Here is an 18,216-nt window from a genome sequence, read left to right on the forward strand (position 1 = left end):
GCTCCCCAATGACAGATGAAAAACAGATTAAGAATAACAAAAGTCAAAAGACAGCAAAGGGAGATGAAGCTCTTCTCACCTCATAATCCATTTCCAGACAAGCAAACATTGGGTTTTCAAACCCCACATCGACTCCCACCACATGGTAGACCAAGGTATTGGCCTTGTGGGCTTCCAGTGGGGAGGAAATGGTGAGTCGAGCAGCAGCATCTCTGTTCAGGATATACACCAGCTTCTGCTTTTCAATAGCACCTGCAAGAAAGGACAACAGCATGTGAAGCCCATTACCTGATTATCAAATCTGACCATACCTGCAGTCCAAAACTGAGCTGTAACTTGGCAAGGGAATATCAACATTGCTTCAGCTGGTGTTTATCTCTGTGCCAATTAACCTCGAATGTCTCATTTTAAATCTTTCAGATTGCAAGCACAAAATGACAACTCTAGTCCTTTAAAGCCAAAGCCCAACTGTTTGAGCTACATTCACCTGGCCCAATATTCCAACTACAGTGGCTTGAGATTTATTCACACCTTTTACTACACAAGAGATGACAGACTGCAAGGAAGGAAAGACAAACAGAAAGAAGCACCCTGGTATTCTGCTATTTAAAGCCAGTTGGTATGCCAACTTTTCCACAGAAACATTTTAACTAAGAAAATGTATCCTTGCCTCACAACATCCACAACATAAAAGACACCACTCAAATATCAATGTGAACAGCACAACTGTGACTGTGCTACTTTCACGCACAGGAAAACCAGATATGTTAAAAAATAAACTATTATTTGCTATTCCCAGTAAAAAGACATACTGGTCAACTACCATCAGCACTGCACAGAGCTGCCTTCAGCAAACTGACAAAGTTCCATACACCTCATGCTAAATCTTACCAAAAAAATTCTCCCAAGTGTCCTATATGTGATGCCTGATCAGAAATGCATCTGGCTGTCTCCATGAGACATCTCAGAGAAGAGACATGAACTCAGAACATCATTTCAGGCCATGGGAACTGACTGGCTACACTGTAGAACTGACACCTGCAATTCCCTCTTCTCTCCCACACATCACACCTCTGGGCTCTGCACACTGCCAAGCAAACTGGTCTTTTTCCATCTTGTTTTGGTGCAGCAATACAATTTATTTGTGCAATTCCGAATGTCTGCATTCTCCTTGACACAACTCACAGCCTAAAACACTACCTGAGAAACAATTCCAATTACACCTGGCAGAAACTTGCTCCAAAATAAATATCCACAAAGCAGAAGATCAAAATAATACAGAGAACAGAAGATGACAGACTTACTGATCATGACAGCACGGCCCTTTGGGTCCACAGCCAAGTACTGGCCTGGAACGATTCTGCGACATCCACTCTTGCCAAAGGTTTCCTGATGGATCTTCTCAAAGACGTTCTTGGAGGGCTGGTACTCCAGAATGACAATGCGCCCCGAGTCGCTGCCCACCACGATGTAGTCCTTGGTCCCTCCTGTCAGCCTGAAGGCCATGAGGGACCGGATGACTCCAAACACTTCCACGGTCAGCAGAGTGTGAACCTTCCCTGTGTTGGGATCAGGGCGGAGTAACTCCAGGATCTTGCCCCGGGAAACAACAATTTCTTGTTGTTTGGTTCCTGAAGAACCCAAAACACGAGTACAAGTCAGCAACGACAGAGCACAACATGCAACTTCAACACGGGAAGAGGAAACTTCCAAATGCCAATTTTAGGATTACAATGGAGGAATTCAAAGAAACTTATTCACCAAATTACGTAGGACCATTGTTTGAACATCTTTTAACACACCAGAAAATTAGTCAGACTACTGAACTACATCTATAGATAAACTGGTAAATCATCAAGACAAACTTCTTTCAATCTTTCCACAAGCTACCACACCTCAAATAACACTTAACAGCAAATGATAATGTACCGCCAAAAAAAAACCAGAAGTGAGTAAACCATAAAACCAATCTCTTTTCTTGTACTATCCAAAAAAAACCTCAAGTCAAGACATGCAGAGGGAGGAGAAAATTACCTGAGAAATTGCCATGGATAGCAAAGCTAATGCCTGTGGCACGCTGTAATGTTAGGTTGTACAGAAACATGTTGGCAACGGATTTTCTTCAGCTTATTGTAGCTCTGGTAATTCTGCAACGAGTAACACAAAATAATGAATTTTTCAAAAGCAAAGCCTTCCATCCAGCAGAAACAACCACTGCCCTCCCACGTGTGCATAGATCACCTTACACAGGAGCCAGACTGCCACCCCTCTATTTGCTATTTATTAGTGCGACGAGGCAAAAAGCTCTCCCAAGGTGTCTCGGCTGCCAGCGCCAGCTGAACTCCTTATTGCCGGGCGGCTGAGCAGGACTTCCAGTAATGACTGCTCATTAGTCCCGGCTTTAGCTGTTCAGGAAGCAAACACAAGCAGGGAAGCCCTCCGGGATGCCCGCCCGTTACACATCCCTGACACGGCCGCTTCACTGAACGCGAGTGCAGCCACCCGCAGCTGCTCGGGGCCGACTCCGCTCCCGAGGCTGAGGCGGGAAAGAACCCCAGCACCAAGCGGCCGCCTGGGCCGGGGAAAGCGGCCCTCAGCCTGGCCGAGGCCCCGGCAGGGCACGGAGCCAGCACCTCCCCGCGCTCTGCGGGACGCTCGCCCCGGGAACGGGCCACAGGTCCCTGCTCGGCCCGGCCGCCCTCACCTGGCCCAGGCCCCGGGGGATCCGCGACGCTCCCCCTGCACAGACCAGCCCGCCCGGCACGTACCTGGCGCGGAGCCGCCGCCGGGCGGGCAGAGCTGCGCTCACCGCGCGGATGGCGGCGGATGCTGCTCCGGCCTAGGCGGGCGCGCCGCCAGCCTCCTCCGCCATCAGCTTCGCGCCTGCGCGCTGCCCTCCCGCGCCTTCGCCACGGGGCTTTCTGCGTGTCTGGCGCGCGCGCGCGCCGTGTGGTGGGTGAGGTTGCCCAATGCAGTGCCTGAATGATCGCGGCGCTATGGCAGCTCCTCCCTGCACCAAGAGCCTCCCCAAGAAAACCCTCAGCCGCTTTCTGCAATGGGGATCTGGAGAGACGTTAGCTTCCCTCGCTATCGGGCGGAGCAAAGGCTCAGGCACTGCCTTTGACAGCCCCGACGGACCTCAAGGCGGCATCGACCGCGTCAGCTGCGTCCCAAGATGGCGGCGGCCACGGCACCGGGAGCGAAGGCGCCGCCGCGGGAGAGTGGCAGCCCCGCCGCCTCAGCCCTGTCTATGGAGCGGATCCAGTCCCTGACCGAACTGGCCGACCTGGAGGCCGCCTACAGCCGGCTGTGTGAGGAGGAGGTGTGTGGGGCCGGGCGTGGGAGGCAGCGGAGCCCCGGAAAGCGGATGCCGCGCTGTCACTGTGCCCTCATTGTTGGATTCTCTGCAGAGGTGTTTAATACGTAATTAGCTGTTCCTGGGGCCCGGCCGGGGGTCGGTGTCGCCTCCGAATCTTGAGCAGCCTGGAGATGTGCTTATCTGACTTAAAAGTATTGTGATGAGAATTCCAAACCCGATGCTTTCAAATGGCAAAACCATAAAGATTTAGAGGATTAAAGAGAGCTTAGAGGGGATTTATTTGTCATGTGAACTCTTGGAAGCACTAATGCCTTGCTAGCTCTGTGTCCTTGGTTGGATGTAAGTGTTTGATGAATTGCTAGTCTGGAGGAGAGCTGAAGTTACACAACACCACCTTCGTCCTTCTTTTTATTTTTTCAGAAAGTGGTGCAGGAAGAGCTGGATGCCCTCCTGGAGCAGCAGAGCACTATAGAGAATAAGATGGTTGCTCTTCATCGCATGGGGTTAGTGTGCCACCCCCCTCCCCCTTCCTTCTCCTGCTGCATGACCCAGATACTCCCTTCAGTGTTGCAGGGGAAGCACATCCATTCTCAGAAATGCCAGACTTTGAATCACTTTGTGGTAGAGCACACCAGCTGCATCCTCATCCCCAAGTGCCCAGTTCTTCTCAGCAGCACTGACAGCCATGTCCCCACCCTGAATGACCCATTTTGGTGTAGGCTGAGCAGCTTTTTGAAAGTGTCATCTCAGAGGTTGCCAGGTTCCACCATCAATTGTCAGATCAGATGTCTTGTGCCAGGCTGTGAGCAAATATTACTGCCTCTTCATGATGAACTTGTGCAGGCAGGCTGGAAAGTCATCCTAAATGGCCTTGTGTCTAGTAGAAACTTGGAGGAAAGGTTTACAGACTGCAGAAGTGGAGAATGTCATAAGGGCCCAGTGATTTGTTCATGCCCAGCAGTTGGTCTCTGCAGCCTCTTCCAAAGCAGTCAGTCCATTCCTTTCTCCTGCTTTGCATGAAATGAGTGAGAGTATTGTGGCAGGACCAGCTGTGTTTGGAGGAAGAGCCATCCTCTTTGCACACCATCTGCTGGTTGAGGTGTGCAGCTCACACTCAGTTCCTGTGTGTTCCCAGCCCTAACCTGCAGCTGATTGAGGGGGATGCCCAGCAGCTGGCAGGGATGATCACCTTCACTTGCAATCTGGCTGAGAATGTCAGCAGCAAAGTCCGTCAGCTCGACCTTGCCAAGGTAACTGGGCTGAGGGGGGCTGGAATTTGTCACCACCAAGCTGTGTTCTGTGCTCACAGCACAACAGATGTGCCCTGCCTGTGGTGGGCACTGGGATGGAAACTGCTATGTTCTTTATTTTAGCTGTGTCTTTCTGGGCTCCTGGATATTTCATGGTATCAGACTGGTAGAATCATAGACTGGAAAGTATCTTAAAGCTCCTCTCATTCCCAACTCTCCTGCTGTTGACATGGATACCTCTCACTAGACCAGGTTGCTCAGAGCCCCATCCAACCTGGCCTTGAACACCTCCAGGGATGCTCCTCCATATAGCAGCTGGATCCCCAGCATCCCCTCTTGTCCATGCAGCTCCTGGTAGAATACCCTGAAAAGCGTGACTAACAATGTTGGCAACTACACAGTGCTGAGGACAGTGGAGATGGCCATTGTCACCCAAGCCAGGTCAGGAATCTGGGCTGTTCTGTTCCTTGTCTGGGGACAGGCTGAGGGGTGTTGATGCCAGCACTTGGCACAACTGCTCAGATCAAACAGATAATGTGTGGTGTTATCTCTGGGCTCTGCCTGTTTGTTATACAGGACTGTGGCCTCCAAGTTCAATCTCAAGTTTGACAAATGCTGTTCATCCTGCTGAGCCACTGGTCTTAGCACTTTTTAAGTAGTGTGGGATTTTGCTTATGTAGTAGGTTTTTTTGTGTAGAGAAGTATTGCTTTAGTCTGTTTTTCTCTCACAGTCTTCTCACAGTTCCCTTTCCCTGGTCCATCCCACAGCTGAAAGAATTACTGGTTGCCTTTCTTGCAGAACCGACTCTATCAGGCCATTCAGAGAGCTGATGACATCCTTGACCTGAAGTTCTGCATGGATGGGGTTCAGACAGCCCTGAGAAATGAAGACTATGAACAAGCAGCAGCTCATATCCATCGCTATCTGTCTCTGGACAAGTCAGTGATTGAGCTCAGTCGTCAGGGCAAGGAAGGTAAGCACTGTTTATGAGGAGATGCTGATGAGTCACCTTTCCAATGGATATCTAGAGGCTCATTTCCCATGGATTGCCTCAGCCCAACAGACAAAGCACAAGATCTAATGCTGGCCAGAGGTCTTAATATTTTATAGATTGACTTAAGGGCGAACGTTTTTGAAGTGTTATTACATCAGAATTATCATTAATTGAAAAGGAAGTTTCTGGCACACAGCTGTAATTCAGTATTTCAGGTGCTAACTAGGCAAAGGACAAAATGTTCAGGCCAGAAGTGAGGGAGAAGGCTCTGTCAAGGAGAATTGTTTTTGTGTTATGGTGTGCTACCAAGCAGAGCAGCTGGAAATGAGGGAGTAAATTGCTAGATTTTCTAGAGGAAAATCCCAGTGGATGTGTTGTTATCCCACATGCAAAATCACAACACTGCATCATGCACCAACCTGTCTGCCTGTGCCTGTAAAGGAATTCCAGTGTGTCTTCTGCCTTCTCTGCTTGAGGCTGCACAGTGCTGATCTCTCTCCTGGGAAAAAAAAAGTAGCCCTTGATATAGTACTAATATTGTTCTGTCACTTTTTACCCTTTGTTTTCTGACCTTTTGACTAGGGGGAATAATTGATGCCAACCTAAAGCTCCTGCAGGAAGCAGAGCAGCGTCTAAAGACAATTGTTACAGAGAAATTTGATACAGCTATGAAGCAGGGAGACCTGCCCCAGGTGGAACGGTTCTTCAAGATCTTTCCTCTGCTAGGCTTACATGAAGAGGGGCTGAGCAAGTTCTCTGAGTACCTCTGCAAGCAGGTAACAAGCTTTGTGACACCCAGGAGAAAGCAAAATCCAGCCTCTGTCAACAGATGTTGTGGAAGGAGATTTTGGCAGTGGCTTGTTAACCTTAAAAAATAGCACTGGCCTTAGTTCATATCTCTCCCTGCATTTGCATGCTGGGATGGGCTTTCTGATGTCTGAATACAGATCCAAGGGCTGCCTAACTTCTGTGTCTTGCCCTCTGCACTTGCTTAAAAATCATCCAAGGAGCCCAGAGAGAGAAGAACAAGTTTCTGCCTTTCCTTGAGCCTTGAGTTTTCCACAAGAGAGGAAAGGATCCCTATTTAAAGGAGGAACAACAGCAGTAGCTCTTGCACTGGGAAGGCCAATGAGAGCTCTCTAGGGCAAGGACAGAGGACCTGTGGGATGAAGAATACCTTTGGGTGTTCAGCTGACTGGTCCTGTTGTCATGCAGGTGGCCAACAAAGCAGAAGAGAACCTGCAGCTGGTGATGGGGACAGACATGAGTGACCGTCGTGCTGCTGTCATCTTTGCAGACACCCTGACACTCCTCTTTGAAGGTAATTTGCCTTTCCTCTTTCCTGATTGATTGCAAATAGTCCATGATGAGACTGTCCATCAGTTTAAATACTTTTAATTTTAGCTCACAAAATGCCTCATTCCCCTTTGAGCTACAGATATTTCACACTCTAGGGACAGGGACACAACTAGTAGGATTTATTCCAACCAGGAGAGGGCATCACAATAAGCAAGTTTTCCTGTGTATATCTTGTAGAGGCACAAAGTGGATTTGCAAGGGATTTGTTGGCTTCCTCCAGGAATCAGACTCTTCCTGTTCTCTGCATCCTCAAAACAAATGGGTATTCCCTGGAGGTTTTTTCAGACTTGCAGCTCTCCAGACAAACAAATCAGATCCCTTAGGCATGAGCAGCTGTGGGTGCCTCCAGGCCTGGTTCTTCAAGAAGCACTATGGGAGCTTGAAAGCAGAGAAGGAAGGGAGAGAAGAGAATATGAATGTTCTGTGGGAATGTTGCCAAAGACAGTAATTGAGATCCCATGGTGATTAACCACCTTCTCTATGAAATCTGCTCTAGTTCCAGGCTGCACCCCTGCCAAGTTACTCTCCCAGCCTGGCACCAGTAGAGCTTTCTTGGCAGTACTGTCAAAAGAGGGGGAGTGTTGCTAACTTTTGGAGTAGAACATTTGTGAGAAGAAAGTAATATTGTGGAGATAATTCCTTGGAGATGAGCTTTTCCTCCAAGGAGATCTTGCCTTTGCTGATGCTTTCTCTCTGTTGCATGTGTGTGCCCAAGAGCCATCCCTAGGCTGATTTTTCCCTGTCACCTTACAGGTGCTGAAATCTAGGACTGGGTTTGGCTGGCAGTTGTGCCCCCTGCCAGATTTAGCTTGTGTGGCTTTGTCCTGGGGAAGCCTCATACATTCTATCTTGCTGGGCTGAAGGGCAGCTGGCACACAGGGCATGGCAGGAGTTCTCTTTAGGGACAGAGAGATGGCTTCTCCAGGAGATTTGTACTCTTATCTGTGGAGTGAATGATCCTTTTTTAGGTCTGGTCTGTGGACCTGTGTAGCTTTGCTGTGCTCTGGGAACTGCTGGTTGAGTGTCTCCCCTCTCCACCAGGGATTGCTCGTATTGTGGAGACCCACCAGCCCATTGTGGAGACCTACTATGGGCCAGGGAGGCTCTACACCCTCATCAAGCACCTGCAGGTGGAGTGTGACCGGCAGGTGGAGAAGGTGGTGGACAAGTTCATCAAGGAGAGGGACTATCACAGGCAGGTAAGAGCAGTGTGAGGCTGCTTGATGCAGCCAGCTGTGCCCTCCATCCAGTTCTATGGGGCTCTCAGTGTCACAGAGGCAGCAGAGTTTCACCTTGTGTATTGGGAGAAACCTTGCTTCACTCCTTATTTAACTTGATAGCTGAAGGGGTTCAGCCTGTAGCTGTGCTTTCTGATGCAGAGAAGGATTCACTTGGAGCATGGTAAATGCACCCTAGGCCCTCCTTGCTGTGCAGGTCTGTAGGGTGCTTTCAATACACCTTCTCCAGTGTCTTGTTCCTGCTTAGATGCAGGGCTGCTATTACTGTCTCATGGTCAAGTCCCATCCCACTACTCTTCCTGGCAGGATGAGCTCTGCCTTGGAGGAGGAGGAGGTGAATTTATGTGCTTCTCTTCTCTGGCAGTGCTTCCTGCAAAGCATTCCTATCATCCCCAGTGAGTAAGCACTTCCTTAGGGGATAGCACAAGAAGTGTCTGGTAACTCCAAGTCATCAGCAAAGACTCCCTTTCTTTTGTGATTGCAGTTCCAGCAAGTCCAGAATAGCATGATGAGAAGTTCTTCTGCAGAGAAGATTGAACCAAGGTACAAAGAAAAACTCTATGCTCTCTAACCTTTCATTCTTGAGTTGTTATAACACTACTTAGCATTTAGATAACTCTCCCACTCTTCTAGAAGCTTTGTGGGTATTAATTCATAAAATCCAATTGTTAGGTGCCCTTCACTGCCCTTCTATAAAGGAAGCTTCTGTAGTGGGGCTTTATTTTGCTTAGTAACTAATCCTAATCTTTGGCTCTAAGCATTCCTGGAGGGTTGTTGAAATCCCTGCACAGGAAGGACTAAGATTTCAATTGCCTGTGCCCACTACCCTTTCATGGCCAGAGTACAGTCCTTGAAGCCCACAAAACATAGCAGCTCCCTGGACAGATAATTGGTGATAGAATCAGGAATAAATCTTTGGGTCTTGCTTAATCTGTACTGCTGCTGCAGCAGCTCCATACCATCAGTTTCTTAACAATGAACTGCAGTGCTTTCAATCTCCCTCTTTTTCTTCTTATCATAAATATTTACATAACCCTTAAGCAAGGCCATTTGAAAGTGCACCCAGCCCTTCTGGGACTGCCTGACTTACAAACATGCCTTGAAAGAAAACTTAGGTTCCTCAAGGAAGATGTGTCTGTGAGCCTGCATAATTGATATTTCAACTGTAATAACCACTTACTATTTGCTCTGAGCAACTCTGCATGCATCCAGTTTTCTGATTTTTTTCCTTTTTCATCAGTAAAATAAAGGTGATGTTTCCTTCTCCCACTTGTGCACCATGAGGTTTCAAGCAGGATTTGTAAAATTCTTTTGTACACACAGATGAAAAAGTTGATGTGTCAGTCTTTCTTTTTTTCACGGTCGTCTCAGATCTGAACACTGTGTTCTGTATTGTAGCATGCTTTTTTTGTCTCACATTTCCTGAGCTGTTGAGCCTAAACAGATTCTTCATCATCTGCAGAGAAACACATGAATCTGCACAAAACCACATATGGAGATGGCAGGGACCAGGCATTTCTAACACTGGCAACATAGGGCTCATGGAATTGTAGCAAAACTGAGGTAGGGAAGGACTGACGAAGATCTCTAGTCAAACCTCCCACTCAAAACAGGGCACATTTTGAAGTTGCATCAGATTGCTTTGAGTCTTGCAGTCCTTACCACTTGATTTCAACGTGGATGTCCTCACATCTATGAGGAAAAAGAGGGGGAGTGTTGCTAAATCTTGGAGTAGAGTTTGTGAGAAAAAAGCAATATTGAGATGCCTCCTTGGAGATGATTTTGGGGGATATTTTGATTGTGTGTGTGCATGCATGCTTTGCACATACCAGTTATTCTGCTGAGCTTTGCTGCTCAATGGCACAGATGGAAAGGGGCAGTACTGATCTTACAGTAAAGGAACAGAGAACACTGATAAACACTGAATTAAATTAGTGCCTCTCCTTTTGTAGTCTTGCTGTCTTGATTCTTGGTATTTCTTCCAGGGAGCTTGACCCTATTTTAACAGAAGTCACTCTGATGAATGCCCGCAGTGAGCTCTACTTGAGGTTCATCAAGAGACGAGTAATAGCTGACTTTGAGGTGGGAGATGCCATGGCCTCAGAGGAGGTAAAGCAAGGTAACACCTTGAGTACCAAGGCTCATAGGCTCTGCTCATCAAAGCCAGAAATGGGGATATAGCTGAGTTAGTGGCAGAGCAGAGTGACACAGGGTCTGCAAAGACACTTGGGGAGCGCTCTGTGGAGATGATTTTGTAGCCTAGATTTTCCAAACCTGTTTCCAGCACTGGTTGTTCCCTCGAACAGGGAAACCAACATTAAGAATTATTGTAGAGTATAAAAAAGTCCCCAAAGAGAGGAAGTGACATTTGGTCACTGCAGGCACAAATCCTAAAGGTGGAGGCGGTGAAAAAACAGGCTCAAGGTTTTGACACTCTAGAACTCTGGAAATCACCTTTGCCCCCAGCAAAATCAGCAATTTCAGCTCCACCATTGAGGCCTGTGATTTGTTCGAGGCTGGGCTTGGCAGATGTGTGTCTGTTGGGTCTCACAAGACAGGCAGCAATGGGACTTGGTGGAGCTGCCTCTTGGTTCCTGCTGATGGGTCCCTCTTGTGTTCCACAGAGCATCAAAAATACCTGGACAAGCTCCTCAACAACTGTCTGCTGAGCTGCACCATGCAAGAGCTCATTGGCTACTACATCACCATGGAGGAATACTTCATGAGGGAGACTGTCAACAAGGTAGGGGAAAACCTCTTAAGATGCTTTTTTGTGTGTGCTCCTCAGTCCTCTGGTGAGCATGCCAAGGGAGAGATATTTGTACATGACAAATCTGCAAGTTGTTGGCAAAGTCTTTTGTTTCTCTTGGCCTTGAAAAGCAAGTGATTTTTTCTGAACTTTGACTTCATATGTAGCCCAGGTATCTTCCTGATCTGCAAACTAGTCTGATTGATGCCAGCCACATAGGGTGTAGTTCCCCTCAGGTGAAGTAGGCAGATGAGCAGTTTTGTTTCTCAGCTCAGTGAGCTCTGGGCACTGAGACATCTTTCTTTTCAGGCTGTTGCCATGGACAGCTATGAGAAAGACCAGCTCACCTCCAGCATGGTGGATGATGTGTTTTACATAGTGAAGAAGTGCATTGGACGTGCTCTGTCCAGCTCCAGCATAGACTGTCTCTGTGCCATGATCAACCACTCCACCACTGAGCTGGAGTCTGACTTCAGGTAATGAAAATACACCAGGTTCATTGTCATGTGCCTCCACCTCACATTCTGCAAACTGTGCTTGCTGTCAGGTGATCTTCTTTGTGTTCTTTGCCTTTGAACCTCTGGCTTGTCATCTCCATGGAAGATGCTTGTAGGAAGCAGTGACAGGTGTGGGAAGCTGGATCTGGGCATCATTTCTCAAAGTAGTGGTGATCCATCTGTTGGACAAACTGAAAAAAGAACCTCATGGCCCAAAATCCCTATGAGATGGAGTTGCCTTGTAGCATTGAGGATCCTGCCTGAGGATACCTGATCACCTCTAGTTGTTCTCTGGGTTACTTAATGACTCAAACTTCAGCTGAGACTGCAGAAATTTTCCTGCTGGTTTTCATTCTGTTGTGGGAGTGAGGAACTGTGTCTGAAGACAGCAGACAGCTACAGGTAGGATATTCAGGAAAGCTGAGAAACTAGGTAGTTATGAGTTTTTTTCAACATTCAGAGGCTGTCAGGAGATATTTGCCAGCCTTTTTGTCCTCTTTGAAGTTCCACAATCTTTTTCAGGTCAGATCTCAGACAGAATGTTATCCCCACACACAGAACATAATTTTTTATTGTTTGCTCTAAACCCTGGTGTGTTCTGCTTGCCTGTAGGGAGGTTCTGTACAACAAGCTGAAGCAGGGCTTCCCAGCCACGACCTTCCAGGACATCCAGAGAGGGGTGACCAGTGCTGTGAACATCATGCACAGCAGCCTGCAGCAGGGCAAGTTTGACACCAAAGGCATTGAAAGCACTGACGAGGCCAAGCAGTCCTTTCTGGTGAGTTTGGTGGCTGTTCTGGGGTGGAGTGAGTTGGGGTGGGGAAGAAGGTGGGGAAGCTCTTGGGAACAGGATTGATGTGATTGCTGTGTTCAGAGAACTGGAAACCTGTTCAGGTGTGGTGGGTGGCCTGCCTTTTGGATGTCTGGTAGATGTTTGTGCCTCACCTCATGTTTGTAGAGTTTCCACACCAGGCCTGTGCAGCTGTGATCCTGTGTGTGCCTCTTGGGCTGCTGTTATGACCATTCCTTCTGGGCTGGGGAAGAGTCTGTGCTCTTTTGAGGTGACCACCAATCATGTTCTTCACAGGCTCCACACAAATGTGGAGGGGGAGCATCTTATTCACACCTTCCTCCAGATAGAAAAGTCCTGGCCCAAGCTCAGGTCCTTCATTTACCAGATTGAAGAGTTTTCATTAGAGCAGAGTTGTCTGCTCTGCTTGGTCTGCAAGATCCTCCTGTTGCCTTCCAACAGCAGAACTGCAGCTTGAACAGGCACAGGGAGCATTCCAGACCCCTCTGAGATTATCTGAAGGGGCCAGTTGTTGCTCCTGTCTTCTGCAGTGTAACACATCCTTCCCCATGCTGGGATGCTGTGTAAATTTTGCATTGTGGAACAGACCTCACTGGGAGAGCATCTCTGGCTCTGCTCCCTTCAGGTGTGAGCAGACCTGTGGGCAGAGACTGAGAGCACTGGAGTGGGGCTGGCTCACCATGACTCATCTCCCTCTAAGTTGTTGTGAACAGTCAATGCTGAAGAGGTTCCTTGGAACTTTCACCTTACAAGGAGAGAAGGCAACAAAGGGAGCAGGAAGGACAGAACTCCTTCATCTCATAGAATTCTTTGTTCCAGGCTTCTGCATTCCTGAAGCAAAGGGCTTAAAATGACAGTTCTTTTACTGAATTTCCTCATTCATCTGTCACCTTGCCTCATTTCCCTGTTTGCACAAGCCCCACCCTACAATGACATTTAGTTCAGCTTTAGCAGGTAGAAAACTATTGAATGGAGAACAGATACTCATCTGGCAGTAGGGCTGCTGATTCCTCCTGATCCCTCCTGTCTCCCCTGCTGCTCTGGACACAGTGTATAAAACATCATCCTCAGCCATTCCTGCTCCATTCTTCATGAAACTTAGAGAAATTTCGGGGTACATTGTGACTTCCATCCATCACTAACAAGTGGAGCTTCACTGCAACATCATGAACAGGATGTTGAGGGAAAACAGTAAACTGTCTTGAACTCTGTACTAGCTGGGGGTTCAGCCATATGTGCACAGTTGCTTCATGCAGCTTGGTGAATCTTCAGTGTTTTGATCTCACAGTAGCAACTCTGTCCCTTAACTACTTGCATTTCAGTCCAGGGTTAGCAGGGCATGTATTAAATTTGTGGATTTGGGGATGAAGTGCTGGGAAATTCCATTTAATCCCATTTAATTTATTTTAATTTTGATTTATTTTAATTTTATTTAATTTCCATTTAATAATTGTTTTGGGTTTCTTTCAGGTGACCTTAAACAATGTGGAAGTCTGCAGTGAAAACATCATGACCCTGAAGAAGACTTTGGAGGTGCAGTTTGTATTCTTTACTGGTTTTTCCTAAATCAAATTTGTAATATCCTCCCTTGGTGGGGGTGGGTCAAGTAAGCCATCTGGACTTTGATATGCCCGAGTTCCTGAGGTCTTTGTCCTCCAGCCTTAGGGAAGCAATTTGGAGCTGGCAGAGCAATTTCCGGCTGGTAGTAGCAGCCAGAAATACCAGTTCCTCCAGCCTGCCTAACCTGGTGCAGGATAATATGTGCATCATGGGGAGTCTGCAGTTCTCTGGTGCTGGCCTAGACAGCCTCTGGCTTCTTTTCTTGCTGTCCTTTCTCCCTGCAGCTGGAGCCAGCAGCCTCTGGCTTTGCAGGAGTTGGGCTCCTGTCCTAGCCCACATGCTGGTGGACAGCCAGAGCTCAGCAACACAAAGGGATAAAAACTGCCCAGGTTATTAATTTGCAGCTTGCTCATGGATCTCTTCCCTGCAGAGTGACTGCAGCAAACTGCTTAGCCAAGGATTTGGGGGTGAGCAAGCACAGGCCAAGATTGAGAGCTGCCTCTCAGACATGGCTGCTGTCTCCAACAAATTCCGTGACCTGCTGCAGGTGAGTGTCTCTCCAAATTACTGCTGGCTTCCAACACTGGCTGCTGGTGTCTTCAGGGAGAACTCTGGCAGGAATGTCTTCAGCCAGGCCATATCTAACTCCAGGAGTGCTGGTAGGGTGCAGGAGGAAGCAAATCAGTCAGCTTTGAGGCATGGAAACAGCCCCAGCCCGTTTACACAGCCACACCAGCTGGCAGCTGCATAAAAAGCACTGGAAGCAGCTGCAGAGCCAGAAGGAATGTTGCTTCATTTGTCTTCACTCAGCATGGACTTGCAGTTGGTTCAGCATTTTCCAGAGAAGAAATATTAATAGCAACTCCATCTCCTCCATTTTCCCTCATGGCACAGCACATTGTCAAGTTGTCCACAGCCTCACTAAGTAATGCTGAAGACAGGCTGTTGGTAGAGAAAAGCTGCTCTTTTCTCAGGTTTCTCCTTTTTTCCCAAATGCAAATACTCCTCAGCATGGAGCAGAATACTCTGGCTAAATCCAGCCTCCTGTGACATGCTGGGGCCTGCTGTCCTAAAATGTCACAGTGGTCTCTGGCAGGGAGAGAAGCAGAAAGACTAGTACCTCATGTGGAAAGAAACGATGCAAAGGAGAATATTTTGAACCAGGTTTGCCTTTGTACTTCCCAGAGGGGGTTATTTTTTGTTTGGTTTTGCAGTTCAGGCCAGGCAGATGCCTTCAGTTCAGCACTGCCAGCAAACCCTCTTGGGGACTGAGGTCAGTATCAAAACCAAAGAGCTCATCAGTAAGGAGTAAAACTCTCCAGTCTGACTCCAGTGTGGTTTTAAAAGTGGCTGTAAATCAATCCAGAGGCTGAGGAGGAAGCTCCTGTGTTGCCTGAGTCAAACACACATTGAATTTGCCACAGAAAAGGACAATTGCCAGCAGGGCCTGCTCAGAAATGCCAGTTTTAGTTAAAATCTTCTATCAAATGCCAGTCAGAATTGGTACCAACACAGTTCCGTGCTGAGTGAGCTTTCGTGACACCTTGCTGAGCCAAAGAGGGGTGGCTGGCAGGAGAGGGCTTTAAGAGCTCTCATCACAGAGCACAGAACAGCCTTTGCTGACAGCCTGCTGCTCAGGGGAGATGGCATGTGCTGGGGTTATGATTAATTCAGGGAACTAACTGTGGTTACAGCTTTTATCCTCCTTTTAGATTCTCCTACCGAGCTAAGCTGCAGTGGAGGTGGGAGGCATCAGTTCAGTTCAGTCACAGTGCCCTGGCTGGTGCTGAGTGAAAATGGAGTTTGCATTTTTTTCTACCCCATGTGCCTCAATCCTGACAGGAAACCTGTAGCAGTGTGGGATAGGGTGGGGAAGCACAAGCCCTTCAGACACATTACAAATCAGCACAACAGCAGCTTCTGGGCCAACATCCTTCCTGCTTTTCTTATCATGGTGTCCTCAGAGCCTTCCGGCCCTGGAAGAGTGTGGGGCCTGGGCCTTCTGGCTTCAGTTTCCTGTGCAAATCTATGGGTCAGTTTCCCCAGCTAAGAATGGGAAGCAGCATCAAGACAGCCTGTTTGTAAAGATTTTGTGCCTGACTGTCCTCTCTTCTTGCTGTCTCCCTCAGGAAGGTCTCAATGAGCTCAACAGCACAGCCATCAAACCTCAGGTGAAGCCATGGATCAACTTATTCCTCTCTGTCTCCCACAACATCGAAGAGGTGAGGCTCAGTGTTCTGCTTCTGGCTGTACTTGGGCACTCTCCATCTTCTGCTCAGCAGCACAGTCAGAGCAACCACTGTTTCCTTCCCCTCAGTTATCTGCTGTTTCCTTGGCACAGAGCATCAGTAAAATACCCATATCTTGCTCTGCAGCTGAGCATGAAAAGGGACCTTTGGCAACAGAGGAGCTTGAGAAAACGGAAGGGATGAAGTGCTGCTTCAGGAGGCACCTCCCTTCCTGTCCTCTGGCTGTTCTACTTCTGGCAACATAACTCTTTCTGCATTTCACTGTCAGGAGGAGTTCAGTGACTATGAGGCCAATGATCCCTGGGTCCAGCAGTTCATCGTCAATCTGGAACAGCAGATGACAGAGTTCAAGGTGAGAGAAGCCTGCCAGGCTTTGGCCAGACCTCCATGTGGCATCCTCCAGCTCCTTCCTTGCTCAGCAAACAGAGGTGTCCTCCAGTGCCTTGCAGGGCTCTTAGGGATCCAGTCACTCCCTTCTCCTGCAATTCTCAAAGCCTGCTTGTAGACCCCACATACCTGCATCACCTCTGTGGTGCTCCACACTTGCCAAGCCTGCAAGTTCTTATTTGTAAGCATTCCTAGCCTTGGGCTTTAGGGGCCTCTACTCAGTTTTTCCTGACAAGAATGACACAGTTTTCTGCTTCCAGGCTGGACTGTCTCCAGTGATTTATGATACTCTCACTGGTCTTATGACTAGTCTCATAGCCATTGAACTGGAGAAAGTGCTGCTCAAATCCACCTTCAGCAGGGTAAGCAAAACACTCCTCTACCGTGTAGTCTGTCTTGACTGCAAACTCTCAGTAAAGGCTGGGGCAGGGCAGATGCAAATATTACCCTCTACCCTCAAGTATTACCCTGTAAGAAACTCTGCAACCAGCCCAGGGTCACCTTTATATCAGCACCCACAGGGACAAAGTGGGTTTGGTGATGGGACTGAGAAGAGCTGGCACCAATAAGGGGACTGGGCTTTAAAGTGGGTCTCAACATAAGCCACTTAAACCTGCAGTAAATGGTCTAACTGGGATCCACCTGCTTAGAGACCTCCTCCTGGGATTTTAATTGGTGTCTTGGCACAACCCCTGGGTCTGCTTGGAGACTTAACAGGTCTCTCTGTGCCCACAGCTTGGTGGTCTGCAGTTTGACAAGGAGCTGAGGTCCCTCATAGCCTATCTCACCACAGTCACCACGTGGACTATCCGTGACAAGTTTGCCCGTCTTTCCCAAATGGCCACCATCCTCAACCTGGAAAGGGTGAGCTGCACTTGGTCTGCTTCTCCTGGGGGATTGTGGGAACACCAGCTGCCCTGCACCTGGCTTCATCCAGATACTGTCACACCTACAGGCTGTGGAGAACCTGGAGAAGTGCCCTGTGTTTGCTTGGTGCTTATCTGTGAGGGCAGTCTGTGCTGAGCCATCTCCTGCAGCTCCTCTCTTTTTCCAGGTGACAGAGATTCTGGATTACTGGGGCCCGAACTCGGGTCCGCTGACGTGGCGCCTCACTCCCGCCGAGGTGCGGCAGGTGCTGGCGCTCCGCATCGACTTCCGCAGCGAGGACATCAGGCGGCTGCGCCTCTAGTCGCTCAGTGCTTGGATCAGCACCATGCTGGAGCTAAGGGCAGCAGGGCTGCAGTCCTGGAGCCTGCCAAGATCCTGGCCTGGGGCTGCCTGCTTGATGGTGTGAGGATGGGATGATGCATCCCTTGGAGCAAAGGGTTTTCCTGGACCCAGCAAGAAGACCTGCCATCCTTCTGTGGGAGCAGAAACAAGGCACCAGAGGAATCTCATGCTGAGAGCAGGATGATGCTATTTCACAGAATGCAGGCCAGTGCCTGCTCCTGACCTCCTGTGCTCTGCTGCCCTGCAGGAGGCCACAGGCCAGCACAGGTGGGAGCTGGTGTGGCTCAAATATGGGTCTGCTGCTGCAGCTGTGTTCCCTCTCTGGCCCCAGTTTAAGAGTCAGCTACTGGAGTCACAAATGCTGAGCCCTGGCTCTCTCCTGGTGGTGATGGGGACTGTTCTGTGGAAGGGAAAAGGAGTGATTTCCTTGGGAAGGTGCTTGGAAAATCACTAGAAGGCCTCTGTAGGAAGTGGGGCTGTGTCCCTGCTGGCTCTGTACAGCTACACTGTAAATAAACCTCGCTTGGTTGAGCTGCAGTCTCCAGTGGTGTGTTCAGCTGTGGGCCTGGAGG

General features: G+C 48.7%; 2 protein-coding genes across 2 annotated transcripts in view; one reads left to right on the forward strand and one right to left on the reverse strand.

Moving 5' to 3' along the window:
* SF3B3 (splicing factor 3b subunit 3) overlaps positions 1 to 2,908 on the reverse strand; it is a 28,933-nt gene extending 26,025 nt beyond the window's left edge. The window contains exons 1-4 of the mRNA XM_079315893.1: positions 2,769 to 2,908; positions 2,035 to 2,147; positions 1,305 to 1,631; positions 80 to 252 (exon numbers count right to left, since the gene is read on the reverse strand). Of these exons, the coding sequence (XP_079172019.1) occupies positions 80 to 252; positions 1,305 to 1,631; positions 2,035 to 2,104 (570 nt within the window). The 5' untranslated portion in view covers positions 2,105 to 2,147; positions 2,769 to 2,908. The remainder of the gene's footprint in view (positions 1 to 79; positions 253 to 1,304; positions 1,632 to 2,034; positions 2,148 to 2,768) is intronic.
* On the forward strand, positions 2,901 to 18,175 carry COG4 (component of oligomeric golgi complex 4). Its single transcript, XM_079315899.1, has 19 exons — positions 2,901 to 3,322; positions 3,740 to 3,822; positions 4,455 to 4,569; positions 5,369 to 5,543; positions 6,147 to 6,340; positions 6,780 to 6,885; positions 7,965 to 8,122; positions 8,646 to 8,704; positions 10,147 to 10,280; positions 10,786 to 10,904; positions 11,220 to 11,386; positions 12,020 to 12,185; positions 13,689 to 13,751; positions 14,209 to 14,325; positions 15,908 to 16,000; positions 16,296 to 16,379; positions 16,675 to 16,776; positions 17,150 to 17,278; positions 17,469 to 18,175. The coding sequence occupies exons 1-19, from the start codon at positions 3,176 to 3,178 to the stop codon at positions 17,601 to 17,603; spliced, it is 2,346 nt and encodes a 781-aa protein (XP_079172025.1). The 5' UTR covers positions 2,901 to 3,175; the 3' UTR covers positions 17,604 to 18,175.
* The last annotated feature ends 41 nt before the right edge of the window (positions 18,176 to 18,216 follow it).

This window comes from Erithacus rubecula, assembly GCF_903797595.1.
Source record: "Erithacus rubecula genome assembly, chromosome: 12".
Taxonomy (NCBI): domain Eukaryota; kingdom Metazoa; phylum Chordata; class Aves; order Passeriformes; family Muscicapidae; genus Erithacus; species Erithacus rubecula.

Bases quoted from the DNA above. Each gene is read 5' to 3' on its own strand.
- COG4 (XM_079315899.1), top strand. From the start codon at position 3,176: ATGGCGGCGGCCACGGCACCGGGAGCGAAGGCGCCGCCGCGGGAGAGT. The intron at 3,823-4,454 runs GTTAGTGTGCCA...GTGTGTTCCCAG, and splicing joins GTTGCTCTTCATCGCATGGG to CCCTAACCTGCAGCTGATTG. The intron at 4,570-5,368 runs GTAACTGGGCTG...CCTTTCTTGCAG, and splicing joins GTCAGCTCGACCTTGCCAAG to AACCGACTCTATCAGGCCAT.